Source organism: Felis catus, chromosome B2, assembly GCF_018350175.1.
Source record: "Felis catus isolate Fca126 chromosome B2, F.catus_Fca126_mat1.0, whole genome shotgun sequence".
Taxonomy (NCBI): domain Eukaryota; kingdom Metazoa; phylum Chordata; class Mammalia; order Carnivora; family Felidae; genus Felis; species Felis catus.
Window position 1 is genome coordinate 4,968,613 of NC_058372.1, and position 21,953 is coordinate 4,990,565.

At 42.5% G+C, this 21,953-nt stretch overlaps 1 protein-coding gene and 1 long non-coding RNA gene across 5 annotated transcripts in view; one reads left to right on the forward strand and one right to left on the reverse strand.

Moving 5' to 3' along the window:
- Nucleotides 1–10,220: 10,220 nt before the first annotated feature.
- Nucleotides 10,221–20,069, reverse strand: GMNN (geminin DNA replication inhibitor). 2 transcript variants are annotated; one of them, XM_006931404.4, is made up of 7 exons: nt 19,941–20,069; nt 18,053–18,110; nt 14,036–14,113; nt 13,330–13,477; nt 12,727–12,809; nt 12,310–12,420; nt 10,221–10,632 (listed from the first exon to the last, which is right to left on the reverse strand). In XM_006931404.4, the coding sequence occupies exons 2-7, from the start codon at nt 18,101–18,103 to the stop codon at nt 10,471–10,473; spliced, it is 633 nt and encodes a 210-aa protein (XP_006931466.1). In that variant the 5' UTR covers nt 18,104–18,110; nt 19,941–20,069; the 3' UTR covers nt 10,221–10,470. The 2 variants fall into 2 exon arrangements, with proteins under 2 accessions (XP_006931466.1, XP_003985790.1); XM_003985741.6 differs by lacking the exon at nt 19,941–20,069 and adding an exon at nt 19,452–19,675.
- Nucleotides 20,070–20,155: 86 nt separating this feature from the next.
- Nucleotides 20,156–21,953, forward strand: part of LOC109491386 — a 48,278-nt gene continuing 46,480 nt past the window's right edge. The window contains exons 1-2 of one of the 3 annotated variants that reach the window (XR_006597489.1): nt 20,156–20,346; nt 20,946–21,187. This is a non-coding gene — a long non-coding RNA (uncharacterized LOC109491386). The remainder of the gene's footprint in view (nt 20,347–20,945; nt 21,188–21,953) is intronic. The other 2 variants (XR_006597487.1, XR_002156812.2) reach the window with 2 other exon arrangements.

Consider the following 21,953-nt stretch of genomic DNA (forward strand, 5'->3'; position numbering starts at 1 on the left):
CTCTCTCGACCATCACGGTGACCGAAATAATCAAACGTATGAAAAGCACCGCTGTTTAAAATGACCTCATAAAGGGACACCTGGGTGGCTCAGTCAGTTGAGTGTCCGACTCTTGGTTTCAGCTCAGGTCACCATCTCACATTTCATGAGTTTGAGCCGCACATCGAGCTCTAAGCTGACAGCACGGACCCTGCTTGGGATTCTCTCTCTCTCCCTGTCTCTCTGTCCCTCCCCCACTTGTGCTATCTCTGTCTCTCTCAAAATAAATAAACTTAAAAAAATTAAATAAAATAAAAATAAAATGACCTCATAAAATGTAGGTTCATAAAACGGGGATTCAGTGAACGATGCATTACCTATACAACTGTTAGGAGCAATGGTGTGTTTGGAGGGGGGGGGGGTCATCAGATGACATTAAGCCAAGGCACCTAGAAATGCCAGACCCTAACCTCGCTCACAGCCACCTCTTGTAATGGACACTACCCCACCTGTGCCCTTTTAGCCCTATCTCAGTGCTGATCTTCTCATCATCCAGCTGCCACGACTTTATCTGAGAGGGTTTTCTGGCCACCAAAGCACGATCCCTTCGCGCGTGAGGCCAGCTGAAAGTTCGGGGCAATTAACACTCAATAAAACCTCAACTCAACTCCACTGGTAGAACTCTGGATGGAGACGGGGTGCCGCGTGTTCAGACGTCTAGAGGCAGCCGGAAGGTAGGCTTTTGGGTTTTCCTACAACGATGTGCACCATCCCTGTATTATCGGTTAGAGAATAAGTAGCAGAAAGCCTGCACCTGACTTCTGTGCTACGCAGTCTCATTAAAAGCTTTAAGTGCAAAAAGTAGTCTTTATCGCAAGTGCCTAAAGGCACACTGACCGTTGCCGTAAGTTGCAGCCAGTGGCTGTTGAATTTTTCACCTTTTTCACAAACTGGCTTTGACTGAGCTGTGCTTCAATGTGGCGGTAAAATGGTAATGCAGTTCTGTGATCCCTGCTTGTATTTCTTATAGGAGGGCTGATCACATCACGCGGATTCATAGGGATCTTGGCACAAGTGTTCTCGGGTTAAGCCAGAGAACGCTGTGTTCTGCTGAGCAACTGTGTATTCTCATCCTCTGTGAATTTTGTGAATGCAGACTTTCTCAAACCAGAATCCCCTTTATGGCGGTAGATTAAGGGTTGAAAATTGGAAGTCCCATTTAGAGACTGGGTCATGGTCAGAAATTACTTTTTGTTAATGCTTTTTATTTTATTTTATTATTTTTTTGAAGTTTATTTTAAGAGAGAGAGCGAGGAAGAGAACCAGCAGGGAAGGGGCAAAAAGGGAGACAGAGGATCCGAAGTGGGCTCTGTGCTGACAGCATGGGGCTCAAACTCCCAAACTGTGAGATCGTGACCTGAGCTGAAGTCAGACGCTTAACTGACTGAGCCACCCAGGTGCCCCTGTTAATGCTCTTTAAATTAAATTTTAATAGTAATATCCAAGTAATACACAAACATAATTTAAAAAATCAAATAATGCAGGGTGCCTGGGTGGCTCACTCAGTTGAGTGCCTGACTTTGGCTCAGGTCATGATCTCACGGTTCATGAGTTCGAGCCCTGCATCCGGCTCTGTGCTGACAGCTAAGAGCCTGGAGTTTGCTTAGGATTCTGTGTCTCCCTCTCTCTCTGCCCCTCCTCAGCTTGCGCGCTCTCTCTCAAATATAAACATTTAAAAAAAAATTTTAAGTCAAATAATACAATGACTCAGACTGAGAAATAGCATTCCCTTAACCCCTTCCTGATTTGCACTCCCAGAGACGACCATTTGAGGCTTTTTGGCTGTTTCTTCTGGTTTTTATTATTATTATTGTTTTATTATTATGACTATCCTAGTTCTAAATAGTTCACATATGGGCACCTGGGTGGCTCAGTCGGTTGAGCGTCCAACTTTGGCCCAGGTCACGATCTCGCGGTCCATGGGTTCAAGCCCCGCATCAGGCTCTGTGCTGACAGCCGGGAGCCTGGAGCCGGTTTCAGATTCTGTGTCTCCCTCTCTCTCTGACCCTCCCCTGTTCATGCTCTGTCTCTCTCTGTCTCAAAAATAAATAAACGTTAAAAAATAAGTAGTTCACATATATTTCTAAGTCTTTTTCCCCCCAATTTTAGGTAATTTTCTTTTTACTTCTTACTATGACTGACAAGGTCTTAAGGTTCTAACCCTGTTCCTTGCTGGGGTTTCCCCTTCGTCTCTCAATATAATTGTGCCACAGTTATCCATTAAAACAAGAGGAGTACTTCAGCGTTTTTCATGGCTAAGTAGTATGTGTAGTATCATTTCCTTCCTCCTACAACTCTGTTTTCCCTGGAGTCTGGTTCCTTTGTTGTGTTGCTTAGTTTCATTCATGGATTTCCATTCTCCATAACTGTTCAGCCACCCAATACTTACACGCTGAGTAATTGCTTCCTCTTGAAGACAGACCCCCACCCCCCATCCTGGATGCCACCGTGCTATTGTTCCCATTTGGGCCTCCCACCTGGCTAGCAAAGATTTTAGGATTTCCCTTCCCCACCAGGGATCCCCTCTATCCCTCCCATGTTGGGGGATCCCACATACTTTTGCTTTCCTTTTTCTGGTTCACTCCCACATCTGAATTTGGAGTGGGTTTTCCACTAGTTTCCTCAGAAAGAATGAAGAGGAGGTTAGTTTTTGGAGATCTGCCATTTCCGACGATACGTTTATTTTTCTGGAGGGATCATCTGACTTCAGCCAGCCTCTGACCCTGGAGGAGCAGCAGAGGATGTCAAAGTCCTCACTCCTCAGAAGAGAAGAGCCAGGCTCTGTTTTTCCCAAAGCCTACAGTCAGTGAGGTCACTCACCTCTGCTGAAACCAGGAGTGTTACAGGACTGGAGTTTCCCACTCCTGGAAGAAAACCTCAGATTTAGATTTTCTTTTTTTTTTTTTTTATTTTTATTTTTAAAATCTTTTTTTCAACATTTATTTATTTTGGGGACAGAGAGAGACAGAGCATGAACGGGGGAGGGGCAGAGAGAGGGAGACACAGAATCGGAAACAGGCTCCAGACTCCAAGCCATCAGCCCAGAGCCTGACGCGGGGCTCGAACTCACGGACCGCGAGATCGTGACCTGGCTGAAGTCGGACGCTTAACCGACTGCGCCACCCAGGCGACCCTAGATTTTCTTTTTGATGTTTATTCATTTTTTGAGAGACCGAGTACAAGCAGGGGAGGGGCAGAGAGAGAGGGAGACACAGAATCTGAAGCAGGCTCCAGGCTCTGAGCTATCAGCACAGAGACCAACGTGGGGCTCAAATTCACAAACTACAAAATCAGGCCCTGAGCTGAAGTTGGACGTTTAACTGACTGAGCCACGCGGGCGCCCCGAAAACACCAGATTTAGAAAAGTAGCACGTTCCCTGCTGGAAAGAATACTTTCCAGAGGTATTCTATCTGTATACGAGGAAATGTACATATATCCCTTTTCTTAGTCTTGTTTTAACATATAGTAGCATTTTATTTGCAGCAATTTTTTTCTGGTATTCACCTTTTTAAAAATTGAAGTATAATTAACATATAATACTATATTAACTTCAGGTGTACAATGTAATGATTCAACAATTCTATACATTACTCAGTGCTCATCGCGACAAGTGTCTTTTTTTGTTGTTTATTTTGAGACAGAGTGTGAATGAGCGTGAGTGGGGGAGGGGCAGAGAGAGAGGGAAAGAAAGAATCCCAAGCAGGCTCCACACTGTCAGCACAGAGCCTGATGCAGGGCTCAAATCACTAACCATGAGATCATGACCTGAGCTGAAATCAGGAGTTGGACACTTAACCAACTGAGCCACCCCGGTGTCCCATGATAAGTATACTCTTAATCCCCTTTATCTATTTCACTTATCACCCCCCACACGCCATCTTTCCTCTGGCAACCACCAGTTTGTCTCTGTATTTAAGAGTCTGTTTTGAGTTTGTCTCTTTTTGTTTCTTGAATTCCACATGAGTGAAATCATCTGGTATTGGTCCTTCTCTGACTTATTTCACTTAGCGTAATACCCTCTAAGTCCATCCGTGCTATTTGTTGCCCATGTCAAGAGTTCCTGCTTTTTTATGGCTGAGTAATATTCCATTGTCTATATACCTATATCATCTATATCTCATGTCTTTATCCACTCATCTATTCTGTATATCTATAATCTATATACATCTATCCCACACTTTCTTTATCCATTCATCTATCTATGGACACTTGGGCTGCTTCCGTTTCTTGGCTATTGTAAATAATGCTGCAATAAAGAGAGGGTGTATTTATCTTTTCAAATTAGTGTTTTCATTTCCTTTGGGTAATTATCTAGCCATGGAATTACTGCATCATATGGTTAATTTCAATTTTTAACTTTTTGAGGAGCCTCCATACTGGTTTCCCATGGTATCTGTACCAATTTACATTTCTACCGACAGTGCACAAAGGTTCCTTTTCCTCCACATCCTTGCCAACACTTGTTATTTCTTGTGTTTTTTTTTATTTAAGTCATTCTGACAAGTGTAAAGTGATGTCTCATTGTGGTTTTAATTTGCATTTCTCTGGTGACGAGTGATGTTGAGCATCTTTTCATTTGTAGGTCTTCTTTGGATAAATGTCTATTCAGGTCCCCTGCCCATTTTTTAGTTGGATTATGTGTGTGTGTGTTGAGTTATAGAAGTTCTTTATAGATTTTAAATATTAACCCTTTATTGGATATGTCGTTTGCAAACATCTTCTCCCATTCAGTAGGTTGCCTTTTTGTTTTGCTGGTTTCCCTCACGGTGCAGAAGCTTTTTAGTTTGGTTTAGTCCCAACAGAGTAATTTTGTTTTTGTTTCCTTTACCTCAGGAGACCTATCTAGAAAAGTGTTTTTATGGCTGATGGAGAAGAACACATAGCCAGCAATTTCTTTGACAAGTTTTATGGCTTCAGGTCTCACATTTAAGTCTATAATCCATTTTGAGTTTATTTTTTGTGTATGGTGGAAGAAAGTGGTCCCGTTTCATTCTTTTCCATGCCGCTGTCCACTTTTCCCAGCACCATTTATAGAAGAGATGGTATTTTCCCCTTGTATGTTCTTGCTTCATCATAAATTGACCATAAAAGCGTGGGTTTATTTCTGAGCTCTCTGTCCTGTTCGACTCGCCTACATGTCCATCTTTGTGCCCGTAGCATACTGTCTTGATTACTACACCTTTGCTGTGTATCTTGTAATCTGGGATGGTGATACCTCCAGTTTTGTTCTTCTTCCTCAAGATAGTTTTGGCGATACGTGGTCTTTTGCGCTTCCACACAAATTTTAGGATTATTAGTTCTAGTTCTGTGAAAGATGGTGTTGTATCTACCAATACTTTATCTTGGTCCAGGTTCTATACCTTAAAGAATAGATCATTCAGTAGATCTATTAAATAGATAAGATAGAACAAATAGAATAAATAGATCATTAAGTGATCTTAAATATAGATCATTTCACACGTGTGGGAACATATCTGTGGAATAGATTTCTAGAAATGGGATTGCTTAGCAATACTCATATTTTTGTTTCAGTTTCCTTCTGTGCCCTGTTTTGTCACTTTTCCTTCATCCTCTCTGGCTATTAACTGACTCATCAGTGTGAGATTATGTCTTTTATAGATTACTGTCATTTTTAACGGGGTCTAGGGAGACAGAGTAGCTAAATGGCTGGGTTTGACTCACATGCTTAACCGGAAACTGCTAAGGCCCCTCTTCTGACAATGCTTAGAGAACTTCTGGTTAACATTTTATCTATGGAAATGTAGCTTAAGAGGCAGCCTAGCTCTGTTGTAGTCAGATTCCTCTTTGGACTCTAGCACACGTGGAAGTTGAAGGTGGTAAAATAAAAGGCTGAAGTGGGCCTTGAGACATTCGGATGCTAAGCTTGGAATTTAAAACTGGTTTACCAAAGTGTTAACACTCAGTTACTTTACTTTCCTTGGTTGCTCCTTACAACTGCATCTCTCCCCAACATTTGAGTTCTCCTAGAAGAGAACTCCAGTTAAGAATTTGAATGCAGGGGGGCGCCTGGGTGGCGCAGTCGGTTAAGCGTCCGACTTCAGCCAGGTCACGATCTCGCGGTCCGTGAGTTCGAGCCCTGCGTCAGGCTCTGGGCTGATGGCTCAGAGCCTGGAGCCTGGTTCCGATTCTGTGTCTCCCTCTCTCTCTGCCCCTCCCCCGTTCATGCTCTGTCTCTCTCTGTCCCAAAAATAAATAAACGTTGGAAAAAAAAAAAAAAAGAATTTGAATGCAGGGACCGTATTTGCAAGATTGACCTAAGGAACTAAGAACAGGGTGGGGGAGAAAGCCTATAGAAGAAAGCCTATACAAGGGAACTTGTAATCCTACTGAGGGACTGCTCTAGTAAATACACAGCACACACCTCAGTTATCCTGCCCAGAGGCCCCAGGGGCTCAGACACACCAGGTCCTATCTTTCTGGGGCGAAAGATAATGACCTCATTAGCTAAAACCTAAAATTCGACTGAGGTATCTTGGAAGAGGCAGGGTGGGCACAGGTGGTTTTTCTAAAAGTCTCAAGGGCCCTAAGGCTGCGTAGTGACATGTGTGGTGCTCTGGCTCGTTAGAATCAATTTTTCTTCTGATGACATTTCAATTTCTTTTGAGGGGATATCTTGTCCACGGTGTAGTCTTAAGAGACTGCCAACCCAGCCATCTTGCCCTTCCGAGGAGCAGTGACATAAGCCGGGCTATGCCAATCTTGCCATCTCAGGAAAGGGGAGAAAATCAAACAGCACTAAGACAACGTCGATTAGCACCTGCTGCAGGGTCCCCAGTGCCGCTCTGACTTCTGCTTCCTCAGGACCATTGTAGTCTTCTAATAAATTTTTTTTTCAACTTTTTTTTTTTTTTTTTGGGGGGGACAGAGACAGAGCATGAACAGGGGAGGGGCAGACAGAGAGGGAGACACAGAATTGGAAACAGGCTCCAGGCTCCAAGCCATCAGCCCAGAGCCTGACGCGGGGCTTGAACTCATGGACTGCGAGATCGTGACCTGGCTGAAGTCAGACGCTTAACCGACTGCGCCACCCAGGCGCCCCTTTTTAATAAATTTTTTTTTCACCATTTTTTTTTTTCCATTGTAGTCTTCTGATGAATCCCATTTTTGTTCATGGCAGACAGGATTAGTTTCTCTGTTTTACAAAGAACTCCAAGAAAGGCAAGAAGAGACACGTTGAAGAACTTTTTTAGAATAGTTTTTCTACATACATCTTAGTAACATTTCACTTTCTTCACAGACCTTCTCACCACGCCACCCCCGCGACCATACCCAGTTTTTAAACTTGTACCAGTGTATAGAAAAGCAATTAATGTAGGGATATTTTAAAATCTGGCCACTTCATTTGTTTCTGGTTGCTCTTGGGATTTTCTTATGTAAATGAGTTCTTTTTCCTTCCCATAATTAGCTTTATTTGGTTTGATTGCACCAGACTGAGACCGCGAAAAGAATTTGTAATAACTGTGGTCCATTCTTCTCTAGTTCATGACCTTATAAGTTTCTAAAGCTTTGCCTTTAACCATTCACCATGCGATGCTAGGCATAGGAAGATAGTTTTATCAAGTTGCAACTTCTTCTTTCCCAAGCTTAATCGTATCCATGCTGTTATTTATTAGGATTATGGGCTTTTCCCCCCCCCTTCAATGTTCAGAATTTCAAGCGTGCACTAAAACTAGAACAGTCTTGCATTCCTGGGATAAACCCCAAGTTGGTCATCATGTTTTATCTTCCAGGATACAACTGGATTAGCTTTACCATTTTATTTAGGATTTTTCCATCTGTATTCCCCCTCCAACCCTTTATGGGCCATCCTGGTTAGTTTTCGTATGTAATACTAACTGTATAGAATATATTGACAAATTAGTTCAGTCTAATCCAGGCTTCCCACGTTAACGGTTTTCCAACAGATTCTTAACCTATTGATATCCTTACAGAAGCTCTCCTGAATTTTTTTAAGCCAATGTCAAAGAAGTTACTCTAACTTGCCAGATGTGATGGACCTCTGACTCTATCTTCAAGGCATTTCACTTTAGAGTTCTGACTTTAGATACCTAATTGAAAATCAGACCTGGGGCGCCTGGGTGGCTCAGTTAAGTGTCCAACTTCGGCTCAGATCATGATCTCACAGTTTGTGAGTTCAAGCCCCGCGCTGTGCTGACAGCCTGGAGTCTGCTTCAGATCCTGTGTCTCCCTCTCTCTCTCTGTCCCTCCCCCACTCACACTCTCGCTCTCAAAAATAAACATTAAGAAAAAAAGAAAAGGAAAATCAGACTCATCATCTAAAGGTAATTCTCCCAAATTCTGTCAACTAGTTCCCAACTGCTAGGCTTAAAAATCTATCACCCCAAGTTTCCTCTTGAAATCCATCCTCAAAACCACCTCAAGGTCCTTAGGCAACTGATTTGCTTTCTATCAAGATTCTGGTTGTATTTAAATGGAAGCATACAGCAGGTACTCTTACCTTGTTTCTTTCACTCGACGTCATGGAGATCTGTCCATGTTGTTTATGCCTACTGTGACTTTTTGTTTTGAGACAAAGCATGATTGCATGAGTTGGGGAGGGGCAGAGAGAGGAGAATCCCAAGCAGGCTCCACACTGTCAGCGTGAAGCCCTACGTGGGGCTCAAACCCACAAACTGAGATCATGACCTGCGCTGAAAATCAAGAGTCGGATGCTTAACTGAGTGAACCACCCAAGCACCCCTCTAGCCTTTAATTCCATCTTTGGGCTAGTGGCCCATCCCTAAAACAGAGCTGCACTAACACAGTAGCCATCGGCCTCATGCAGCCATTTAAAAACAAATGCAGTTCCTCACTCCCACTAGCCCCATCTCAAGTCCTCAACAGCCACATATGGCTAACTGGTCATCACACTGGACAGCAAAGATATTTCTAACATCTCAGAAAGTTTCCTGGACAGTGTTGCTGTAGATTAATAATCACTTTTTTTTTTTTTTTAAGTTTATCGCTCTCAAAAATAGGGTGCAAACAGGGAAAGGGCAGAGAGAGAGAGGGAGGCATAGAATCTGAAGCAGGCTCCAGGCTCTGAGTTGACAGCACAGAGCCAGATGCGGGGCTCAAACTCACAAACCGGGAGATCATAACCTGAGCCAAAGTCGGATGCTGAACCAACTGAGCCACCCAGGAGCCCCAATAATCACTTCCATTCTTAAAGCATTTAGTTCAGACACTGTAGTAAAGGTTTTAATCCTCAAATAACACGGAGGCAGACTTCATCTCAACATAAGAGATAAGAACATTAGGTGAGCCTGGGTGGCTGTCAGTCGAGCATCCAACTTTGGCTCAGGTGTTGATGTCAGTTTGTGAGATGGAGCCCCGCATCAGGCCCTGTGCGGACGGCTCAGAGCCTGGAACCTGCTTCAGATTCTGTGTCTCCCTCTCTCTCTGCCCCTTGCCTGCTCATGCTGTTTCTCTCTCAAAAATAAACATTAAAAATAAAAAAAAAGAAATTCAAGTTTTATATGGATAAATAACTTGCCGCAAATAGTCCTTTAAGGCTTGACCGTGCTCTTTATTGCCAGTCTACACGAAGGTATGTGTAGGCTTCTCACAGAACACATTCTATCCCAGTGCTATATACTTTATAAACAATTTCCTTTGTCCTTTTCTTCATTCAAAACACCTATGGGGAATTTCTAACTTAATCTCTTACTCTCTTATTCCTCAATATATACTCCATACTATCCCATACGTGAAATGTGTGAAGAGAAAGTTTCAGAACTTTTACCTTTTGTCCCCCTGCATCTCTTAAGTGCAATTTCACCTGCCTTCCAACCCCCGAAAGATGGTCACGATCATCACCATTTTAAGCTTCTGAGAAGAGTCTGATTATACCAGGCAGTTGAGCCTTTACCTGGCTGATCTTCTCTATGTGGGGAGCTTTTGATGCTGAAGTCTCCTACTCAATGATCTAAAGTACCCAGTAAGAATATCTGGAAACCAATAGTCCCTACAATGAGTTTGAGGTACAACCAAATTTGGGAGTAAAAACCTCAACTATCTCAGTATTAAGAGGGACAAATTCATTTTCTCCTTGTTTCCTCCAAGATAGCAGAGGAACAGAAAACATAAAAACCACAGAAATGGACACATTTTCTACACAGACGGCTTATACTTCATTCTTCCAAGGTACACACGACACTCAACATGAGACTGAAGTTTATTTATCATATACACAAGTGGTGTCTGACATCTGAGAAAATGCTATTTACATAAAACATCGTAGATTAAAAATACATAGTATTTGTATTTTAATACAACAGGGTCCCAGGATTCAAACAAGGAACTTTGATTCCAACTTTGCATTATACATTTGTCGGTTCTGCTACAAAGAACTATAGTGGAGGCAAACTTTGGCAGTATATTTCTCGAGAGTCAAATATTAGAGAATTTCACACATGTGGTTTTGCATCTGTAGAGGAAGATACAACTTCTTCAGCACATGTACCGATTTCTGAATCTTCCACTTCAGAGTCCTCACCAGTTTCCTCTTCAGAATCAAATTCCTGACTATTTGGTGATTCGAAGTTATCCAGAGGTCCATCATGCAGTCTCTTTTAAAAGGATAAACGAACAATTTATTGTAAATACTTAAAAGCCCAAGTCAAGTCCACTAGCAGTATGCTGATATAATTTACCCTCAATGTTCTAATGAGGTCCTTTTCATGATGCTTCGCCATTAAAGTCACCTACAATCAAATGTTATATCAAAACCTCTACTATGCTAAACCATATTTCAGTAAAGTTGCAGCACTTAACATTTGCTCATTTTTTTTCAAGTTTATTTTTTTTGAGAGAGAGAGAGAGAGTGAGTGAGCGAGCAAGTAGAGGCAGAGAGACAGGGAGAGAGAATCCCAAGCAGGCTCCACACTGTCAGCACAGAGCCCAACAAGGGGTTCAAATTCACAAACCAGAAGATCATGACCCGAGCCAAAATCAAGTCAGATGTTTGACTGAGCCACCCCAGGTGCCCCGAATTGGCCCATTTTTTTTTTTTTTTTAAAGCACTGGCATGCTTTCACAGTGTAACTCCAATCACTTCTCAAGCTACTTCTGGTGAAGGACCAGGTTTTTAAATTTCCAGTCTGCTGTGAACCAATGGCAGTTAAGAAAGGCTATTACAAAAAAAGAGTGAGCTATTTCAGTACTTCCAAATGAAAACTCAAAACATTAATTCTGTCATGGCTTTAAAATGTAAGCAATTCGGTACAAGAAAAGCTTTTATTTCAAAAACTGTCTTCCTACCAGCAAGATGATTTTTTGCAAACACAAGTTTGAGACCTATTTTTTTTTTAATGTTTATTTTTGAGAGAGAGAGAGAGAGAGCAAGCGAGAGCTAGAGCAAGCAAGGGAGCACGAGCGAGCATGAGCAGGGGAGGGGCAGAGAGAGGAAGACACAGAATCAGAAGCAGGCTCCCGGCTCTGAGCTGTCAGCACAGAACCTGATGCGGGGCGTCAGCCCACAAGCCGTGAGATCGTGACCTGAGCCAAAGTCGAATGCTTAACCGACTGAGCCACCCAGACTCCCCAAGACCTTTTTTTAGCTCAAGACGGCAAAATAACAATTATCAACTTGTCTTTTTTTTTTTTTAAAGTAACCTCTACACCCAATGTAGGCCTTGAACTCATGACCCCAAGATCAAGAGTCATGTATGCTCTACCGACAGCCAGCCAGGTGCCCCGCAGGCTAATTCTTATAAACACATTAGTTTCTTCCAAACTGAAAGGTCAGATACGACCACCAAACTCATTTAGTGCACCAATTAACAGTTTTATATATGACTGTAATGTCACACTGGCATTAAAGTTAAATTAAAACCAGTTTAAAACTTTGAACTGTAAAATAGAAAAATTTTCCATAAATTTTTCACATGTAAATAAATCTCTTTATATTTCTACAAGAAAATAGCTGTTCTGTTGCTTCATGAGAATTATCTGCAATCACTGGGCTCTTATTACGGGCAAGGACTTCTCTGAACTTTCATCATTGTTAACTCATTATGTTCATACCAAGCATATAGCACCCACTATTGTCCCATTTTACAAATGAGGAAAATGAAGGCCTGACAAGATAAATAACTTACCTGATTTAACAAACTTTATTGTGCGAGGCAGGGAGCTAAGACTCACATCCAGGAAATCGGGTTCCAGAGCCCAAACCCTGACTGATTACACTACTGCGTCCCACTGTAACAGATGATTCTGCATCAGGAGAACATTGAAATACCTACCTCTATTACCTCTGCCATATACTGTACGTGTTCTGCTACTTCTGCCAATTCTTTATTTTCCTTTTTCAGGCGGGCAATTTCATTGTCCTTCTCTTCAATCTCTTTATGAAGCTATACGATATAAGTAGAGTTCAGTATTCCATACACCTGCCATGCTACAAACCCAGACCACACGCCTCCAAGTTTATATCCGATAGACACACGCAGCATGAAGGCTGCTAACACCACCACCGCCTTCAGCTCTCGGTACAGGAAGCTGCTTTTGTATCACAATTCTGACGCGTAAATCCTTTCTAATTAAACCTTTCTTAGGCCAACATCAAAGCTAATTTATATCGCTCTAACCAAACGTGAAGCAATAGAAGGAAAATCCTCCTGGAATGTTAAAAACTGCCACAAATTCTATTTGGTACATACTTTCTCATTTTCCTTAAGTGCTTCATAGAGAGCCTTCCTCCGTTTCTCTGCCACTTCTTTCCAATATTGAGAGGATGGGTTTTCTAAAATAAATGAATGTTTTACATATAGACCTTGAAGACAAGGTTACATGCTGCTATAAAAAAACACTACTTTTTTCTACTAAACAAATCCTTCCACAAGATTTATAAAGCATCGCTCGGTTCCATTTGATCTCCACTGCCATTCAACAATGAGTAGATCCAACCGGCTCCCTCTCTTCGCCGTGTTTCTGCTGGCTCCCCTCATTTTCTGACATGCTCAAATCCCTTTCTTCAAATCCATTCTCTACACCCTTTTCTTCTGAAAAGACGATTTCCAAGTTTTATAACCCTTAATCAATCACTACCATCCCCATCTGGATCTTACCAAACAGTAAGGCCGGCCCAAACTTACAGTGTATGTGTATTTACAACCATAAGAAATTTTAAATTACCAAAACACTTGAGTAAAATATCTAATTGTGTCTCCAGGTTAAGAGGTTGTGTGCAGAATTCACAACTGTACAACAAATATTTACCTTTATTAAGAAATTTAAGATAAAAGTTATACATATTTTCATACCTGCAATCATAAGATCAAATGCTTCCTGAGTAACTCCACTAAAATCTTTATTTTCACTATGTTCTGGGACAATGACAACTCCAGCGCTGGAATTCTTAGATGTTAACTGGTCGTTCCAATGTTTCCTTTTGGACAAGTCTTTAACCAACTATAATGAAAATACATACATCAATCTCATTTATTTTGATTTAATGAATGAAAGTTGGGCAGTTTTGTCAGTATGTAGTAAAAATAGAGTGCTCGTCTGTCTTTTTTATATCTTTGGATCTTTTAGAAAATCACACATTTTAAAACTCTACGAAAATGTATAGTTATTTTAGAAACCTTATTTGCAACAACTAGATTAGGCTTGGGTCTAAGGCTTAGCTGAAATCATGTTTATTGTTTAAATAACGGAGTGCCACAGAAAGGTTATCCTCAACCTTGCAAAAGTCTAGAAGCCCTCATCAGTGATTCTATCCTGATAGATAAAATCTAACATTTTATTCCCCAAACATCAAACATTACTCCTGTTGGCTACTCAGAACTTACTACACCATCCCAGTCCTACTAATTATTCATACCAATTCTGAACTTCCTAAACTCAACCATCACTACACAAACCACTGCTGTGAGAAACATGCAATTGTTACTCTGGTTTCAATGATTTAGACATCTCTGTAAAGGCAGGCTCATCAGAACCCCATTCCAGCCCAGTAACACATACCTCATTTTCTCTCCCAACGAGAGCTCCAGCTGCAGAAGGCTGAATCATCTTCAGAGTCCTTCTTGGGACAGGACTATTCTAGAAGTCAACATAATTTATTATCTGGTTACTGAGTTGCTATATGGGTTGTTGCTCTTTTATTCCTGCTATGATTTAGGAAAAAAGAAACACTAAGAACACTAGTATTTGTTCTGCTGTATAATTTTATTGTTTTTTCTTTCTAATGCTTATTTATTTTTGAGAGAAAGACAGAGTGTGAGCAGGGGGAGGGGCAGAGACACAGAACCCAAAGCAGGCTCCAGGCTCTGAGCTGTCAGTACAGAGCCCGACACGGGGCTCGAGCTCACCAACAGTGAGATGATGACCTGAGCTGAAGTGAAGTCAGACGCTTAACCGACTGAGTCACCCAGGCACCCCTGTTCTTCTATATAATTTTATAATGTTGCATATGAGCAACACATTGGTTTATTCAACTAGCAAACGTGTTATCTCCCTAAAATTATAATGAAGTTTGAAAAAATCCTAAGAATGGCTCATATTACCCAAACACGAGTTTGCTACATGAGGAGTTTGCTACACGAGTAGCATTCCTCCTTCCATTTCAATATATGCTGTTATTACAGTCATTTTGTCAACTAATCACATCTAGTTAGAACAAAAATATAACAAAATTTCTAAGCTCTAATACTTCAAACCATATGTGATGAATTCCAGTACAACAGGAGTACTTGTATTCCCTCTTAAAAAGATCTGCCACACAGACGTCTTAGCATTTATGGTAGAAACCCACAGAAGAGGGAAATTGAGGAAAAAGATTAATTATTTACACCGCAAAATACTTCTTTCCCTAAACAAAAGGATTCATCTCAGACTTCCGTTAAATAGCGAACATTTCCTAACACGCTTGTAAGTATTTACCAAAGGAATTTAATTTTTTTTTAAATGTTCATTTTTTTGAAAGGGGGGGAGGGGCAGAGAGAGAGGGCGACACAGGATGGGGAGCGGGCTGAAACTGAAACTCCCGCACCATGAGATCACGACCTGAGCCAAAGTCAGAGGCTCAACCGACTGAGCCACCCACGCACCCCAGGAATATAATTTTCAAGAACGTACTTTACACAAAACCAAATACACCCGTAAGAGGACCTGACTGCAGAAGCAGTTTTGCTTCAAGCCTGTTCATCCGGAGACGGCCAAAATGGCAGTGCTGGAGGCGCCAGGGTACTGTAAAACGCCCATGCTCCAGTTTTGAAAAAAATATACCCTTCCTTAAAACATGGAAATAGATTCCCATAGATTTCCTGACCTGAAAGCCCTGTTTTTGCAAAAATCATTAGTTATACTGCCACCATGGGTTAGCAAACAAAGGTGCACACTCGAACAAGGGCTGCAAGAACATGACACCAAAGCAGCGTGAGAAAGTTACCGATTCCATACTGCAGTTCACATGGCAAGAGCTCGCCTTTCCCACGGTAAACTTTCTACCGCTGATCATTATCTCACTGTTTAACCGAAGAACAAATGCCAACCACTCTGAGAACAAATATTACACCAACATTGCAGATGTCATTTTATAGATTAGTCACCAGCCCCCAGACAAATAGAAAACCTAACTTGGGATCCTTAAGAATGGGAGGTGTAAATGCTTGCTACTTATAATGGCCAAAGAAGCCAGATAAATCACTGTCAGAAAAAAAATGAGTTTTCAAGATTAACTTTTATACATGTAAGCTTTAAGCATCCAGCCCCAAAGATGTAATATTGCTATTGTCATTTTCTTTATACAGATTATACACTGGAATAACAGATTCTTTAGAGCCAAAATGTTCGTATACATTAATGGGCCATAATGTTTTTATAAAACAATTTAAGACTCTGAACCCTTCTCTCTCTCTCCCTCAAAAAGAAAACACACACACACACACACACACACACACACACACACACAAAAGCACTACTCACAGGGAATTTTGCATACAATTGGTAAGAAATCCACGAGCAACCATAATTCACTCTTACAGATCTATTTTTATTTAAAAAAAATTTTTTAACGTTTTAATTTTTTTTAAGAGACAGGGACAGAGCTTGAGCAGAGGAGGGACAGAGAGAGAGGGAGACACAGAATCCGAAGCAGGCTCCAGGCTCTGAGCTTTCAGCACAGAGCCAGACGTGGGGCTCAAACCCATGAACCATGAGGTCATGACCTAAGCCGAAGTCGGATGCTCAACCACTGAGCCACCCTGGCGCCCCTTACAGATCTAGTTTTAGTCCAATTTTCTTGTTTTACGTAGATGTAAACAGAGGCTGCAATGCTAAATAATTTACCCAAGGGGTGCCTGAGTGGCTCAGTCGGTTAAGCAAACGACTTCCGCTCGGGTCATGATCTCATGGTTCATGAGTTCGAGCCCCAAGTCGAGCTCTGTGCTGACAGCTCAGAGCCTGGAGCCCGTTTCAGATTGCGTCTCCCTCTGTCTGCCCCTCCGCCGCTTGCACTCTGTCTCTCGCATTGTCTCAAAAATAAACATTAAAAAAGTAAATAAATAAATAAATTCACCCAAGGTCACAGTTTTGGAGGCTGAATCAGAACCAACCAGAACTCTAATCCTTTTATATCCGAGATAGTTTTACTCTAGCTAGTAAACATTAGATTCCTCTTTAAATAGAAGGATCTGCTGAAATCTGGGATTTGCCTCACAATAATTAGGTGACTCAAGGAGTGAATGAGGATGTAGATGAAACAAGACTGGCAATATCCGGTAACTGTTAATTGAGAGTATTATACTATTGACTCTGAGTATTTAAAAATTTTTATACAAATTATCAACGCACGGTATCAAGAAAAATAACGTAAGGACACTAAGGCAAGGTCAACCACCTATTAGCAAGCATCTGCTATCCCTTATGAAAAGCTTTTATTTACTCTATTTAATTTGAATCTGCAAACTGATAGATTTCCCGAAGATGTCTCATTCTCAGGAACCCTCAGCAGCTAAGTTGTGCAGCAGAACCTAGTGAAGTTGTAAATTCATTTAGAACCTTAAAAGCAAAGTCAGTCAAAATTACAAATTCAAAATTAAACTCTGTTCTTATTATTATAAGAATAAATATTTGGGGTAAGATTTCCAGTGACACTATTATATGGGGATTCAAAAAGTGTAGCAAAACAAGCAGGTTAGGTGGTAAGGAGTATAATGTACTCTGAAAACACGTACGATATAATGCAAGATGTGTCTCTGCTCAAAGACACGAATTCCAAAGATACAAAGGATTTTACTAAAAATCATTTCAGAAAACATAGGAGTGGAAAGAAAGCAACACAATCTTACAGAAAATCCTAAAGAAACTACTAAAAAACTATTAAATCTAATAAACAATTTCAGCCAGGCTGCAGGACACATCAAATTCAAAATATAAAAATCACCTGTTTTCTATACGCTAGCAATGAGCACACAGAAAATTTAATGCAAGAAACAATTCTATCTACAATACCATTAATAAAATACTTAGGCAAAAAATTAAACAAAAGGAGCATAAAACTCAATACTCTGAAAATTACAAAACAGTATTGAAATTTAAAGATAACCTCAATAAATAGAAAAAACATAGCACATTCATGGATCATAAAACTTACTTTCCACCATAATTAATTTTTTCAAGGTTCTCTGTTGTTACCTGCCCTCTGGCTAAAAGTTCGATACTTCAAAGTTTATAGAAATTTGAGCCAGGTTAAATTTTGTTAAATTATGTCAAACTAGGAGTGCCTGGGTGGTGCCTGTTAAGCGTCCCCAACTTTTGATTTCGGTTCGGTCATGATCTCATGGTTTTTGAGTCCGAGTCACATGTCAGGCTCTGCACTGACTGTGCTTGGGATTCTCTCTCTCTCTCTGTCTCTGCCCCTCCCCTGCTGGTGCTCTCGGTCTCTCTCAAGATAAAGAAACTTAAAAAAATTTTTTTAAACTTATGTCAAACTACTTCTAACCACATGCTTTCTAAAACAAAAGTGATCCTATCACATACCTTTATGTTCTCTTTGATTTCTTCATGTTTCTGCTTCATATTGGGATTCATGATACACCTGGTGAAGCAAAAAAGATTAGTAATTCATAAGCAGAAAATGGTTTGCACCTGAAGGTGGAGTGCAGATTTTTGTTGTTGAAAATACTTAACTACCATAGAAATCCTACCACTGTATGGTGGAACTATCTCATCTCACGGTACCCAAACTCAGCCCTATCGATGACAAAAGTATCTAAAGTTAGTGACTCTTAGTATCTGTATTATACACACAAATAATTCTGGTTGGAAACATCTTGTTACAAAAGGAAAATTATGCATTCTAAACAGTTTTACAAAACACTATTCTGTCCTGGATTAAATACAGATAAGATCTGAGAAATGGTCACCAAGAGAAGCAAATACGGTCACCAGGTACTTGGGTATGCTCAGGTCCATCCTTAAGAAGAGCATTCTAGGGGCCCCCGGATGGCTCAGTGGGTTAAGCAACCAACTCTTGGTTTTGGCTCAGGTCAGGATCTTACGGTTTTGTGCTGCCACCGCAGAGCCTGTTTGGGATTCTCTCTCTCCCCCTCCCCTAACTCGCTCTGTCTCGGGTCTCTCTCAAAAGAAACTTAAAAAAAAAAAAAAAAAAAAAAGAATAGCATTCTAACTTTGCTGTTTCAAAGGCAGCTTTAAGCTGTAATAAAATTGGCTCTGGTAACCAGCAGTTAGTAGTGATTTAATATCCAATCAAATGAGATTATATAATTACATCTGTAGGGAATGTTTAACCACCACCGTGAACGGAGTGAGACATTGAGGGAAGAAAGACGGAGAAGATAAAGGGATTACGCAATGTGGTTAACCAGACCACAGGGCCAGAACTCACTCCAAATCCAACCTTCGAAGGTCCTGGATAGGTCTATACCTGCCAAATCTCCCCGATACATGTCTATACCAGCCAAATAGATCTCCCTGACTTCTGTGGTGTATGCCTTTACTCAGTGCAGTGGCTTTCAAACTTTGACTATGACACACCACCTGTGCCCCAGCACACACAGTCCCCAACTGTATGATGCTATTTTCTATCCTATTTCAGGTTGAGTCAATGCGGGCGGGGACCCACTACCCTGAGCAATGTTTATTTTCAAAGTGCGGGTCGCAGCCTGGGATCCCTGAATCATTCACTAGGTCATGAACATTGTTTAGAACAGGACAGAAGAGACGAGAAGATATCAGAGTGCACAGCGTGTAAGGTCCTAAGTACTGCCTCGTGAAACGTCTAATGTCCTTGTTTGGCTCCTAAACTGCGATGTAAAATGTGCTTCAGTAACAGTAGGGTTAAAACAGGTGAGGGTCACTGACCAAGTGCAATCTTTCGCGTGTTTATCAAACTGTAGTCAGCACCCTGCACCCTTACCTCTCTGGCGTGGGAAACGCCGACCGACCCGATACCAGGGTTACCAAACCGGGATCGCAGGGTCCAGAGACCTCCCCCCGGGAGCCCAGGCTGCGGACCCCTCGGATCCCGGCCAGGAAGCCGCAGAGGGTGGGGGTTCCGCCTGGCCCGACAGCCGGGCACGCGCAAGTCGGATCTCTCACGGCACCGGCTGCCCAACGGCGCCGCAACCAGGAGCCCTACTGGAAGCCGGGAACCCGCAACTCGGCGGCCTGACCCGGAGCTCCCGCCGCGGCGCACGCGTCCGGGACGCGCCCGCCAACCAATAGGGAGCGCGGACCGCGGAGCGCGCCAAAACCGACCCAGCCAATGGGGCAGCCCCTCGCCCGCCGGCCCTGCCTCCCCCGCCAAGGCCCCCGCAACGCCCCGGTCGCAGCCACCCTGACCCCCAGCCGCCGCCCGGCAGCCGTCGGGGAGCGGCCCCCGCGTACCCACTTCCCTCACACTTACCGGATGGGAGCGCCCAATCCCCGTGGCGGACGCGGGAGGCCGTGGCAGGAACACCTCGCACAGAGCTCCCAACCGCTGGAGTGGCTGGCGCCCGCCCCCGGCAAAGCTTGCGAACTCCGCTGGGCTGGCGCGATGGTCACGTGACCCGTTGACGCGAGACGAATCCAGCGAATCGCCTCCCGCCTCCGCCCGGGCGGCCCCACCCCTTCCCGCGCCTGCGCGGTAGGAGTAGCGCGGATTGGGGTGGGGACGCTCGGAGGTCTTTGCTCCCGCGAGGTCGCTACCTTCCGACCTCCGCTCGGAAGGCCCTTGGGCGTGGAATGCTGTCTTCTTTGTGCCCTGTGCGCGGGAGGAAGAAGCTCTCCCCGGTAGACGGAAAACACCGGGAGAACAAGCTCTCCTATAGGTAGTGCACGACTCACCTGTCGGCACAGCCCTGGTTCCTGCACTCCTAATGGTGTGGAGGGCTCCCGTGTTGTGGTGCGGTGGGGGCCGCGGACCTGCAGCTCCTCACCCTCCCGGGATCGGTCCAGGCGGGGGAACACGTCACTGCAGTTTTAAGGGGCAGGGACACCTTAGCAACACCTCTAGCTTTGTTTTCTCATTACTCTGCAAAACTCTCAGCCTGCTTGTGGACACATTTGGGTTCGCCAAGTTCTGTCTTTTGTTTACGTCTACGGTACTACGAGTCTGTTTTCCCATTTAATTTTCCAGGGGATTAGCATTCTCAGGGAATATCACCAGCCACGCACAGCGCCGCCTTCGGGAAGCGCTTTCTCACCTGCGTGCCCACGTGCCCCCCTGCCTATCTCACCAATGTCTTTTTGACCGAGCTCGCAAGGTACAAAGCAGTCATGTGGTCCTGGCTTTGTTGGTTAGAAATAAGGCTAAATTCATAAAGGAAACGGTCCATTGATTGGAAAACAGACTGGGTTTCCAAAGTGAGAATTCTGATGACCAGTACCAAGTACAAGCATGGTGTCATTTTTTTGTTTATTTATGTAGAGAGAAAGAGAATCCCAACCAGGCTTCCAGAGCCTGATGCAGGACTCGAACCCACAAACCATGAAACTATGACCTGAGCTGAAATCAAGAGGCAGATAGATGCTCAACCGACTGAGCCACCCAGGCGACCCAGCATGGCATCATTTGACTGAAACACCAGCCAGTCAAAATAGTAGTTCTGGCTACCAGTTTCTTGACTCAGCCACGTGATGAAAAGGGATCACTGGAAAGACCCAAAATGGGTAAGTATATTTTCAAAAGTATATAAAAAGTAATGTTCAGGTGGCCTGTATTACGTAGGGTGTAAAGCAAAGTTCGTGCTGTTCCTTAACAGACTTAAAAAGCTGGAAATCTCTTCCACATGAAAATGGTAAGCAAACCAGAGAGGCAGAATCTAGAGGTCACCAAAGTTAAAAACCTAGGGAGCAGTAAGAGAATTGGTGATTTTCCAATAGTATCATGAAGCTCACTTCCCCAAATGTAATCTGTAGTTGCTAATAGTATTGTTTAGTTTTGAAATGGTGTAGGGAGACTTTTACTGTATACGTTCAGTATTGCTTTTTTTTAATTCAACATACCAAAGGAGATGATGCCTATTTTAGGAAAAAATCGTGAAGTTCCCAGAATCTGAAGCAACCATTTTACCAGCTTAGATTAGATCCTTTCTGCTTTGCCTGCTAAGTGAAAACTAGTTTATGTGACTAACTCACATCTGTACCTGTGCTATCCAATTGGGTGGCCACTAGTCATACACTTGAAATTTATCTAGTCTTCATCGAAATGTTATAATGTAAAATATATGCTGGATGCCAAAGATTTAGTACTAAAGAATGTAAGCCATTTCCATATTTTTTTGTATTGATTACCTGTGGAAATGATACTTTGGACATATGAAGTTAAATGTATATATTGTTAAAATTCATTTCACTGGTTTCTTTTTTACTTTTTAAATTTTAAAAAATGTTTCTTATTGAGAGAGAAAGAGAAAAAAAAGAGCATGCCCATATG

Bases quoted from the DNA above. Each gene is read 5' to 3' on its own strand.
- GMNN (XM_006931404.4), bottom strand. From the start codon at position 18,103: ATGAATCCCAATATGAAGCAGAAACATGAAGAAATCAAAGAGAACATA. The intron at 14,114-18,052 runs GTATGTGATAGG...GTTGACTTCTAG, and splicing joins AAATCAAAGAGAACATAAAG to AATAGTCCTGTCCCAAGAAG. The intron at 12,810-13,329 runs GTATGAAAATAT...CATTTATTTTAG, and splicing joins ATTTGATCTTATGATTGCAG to AAAACCCATCCTCTCAATAT.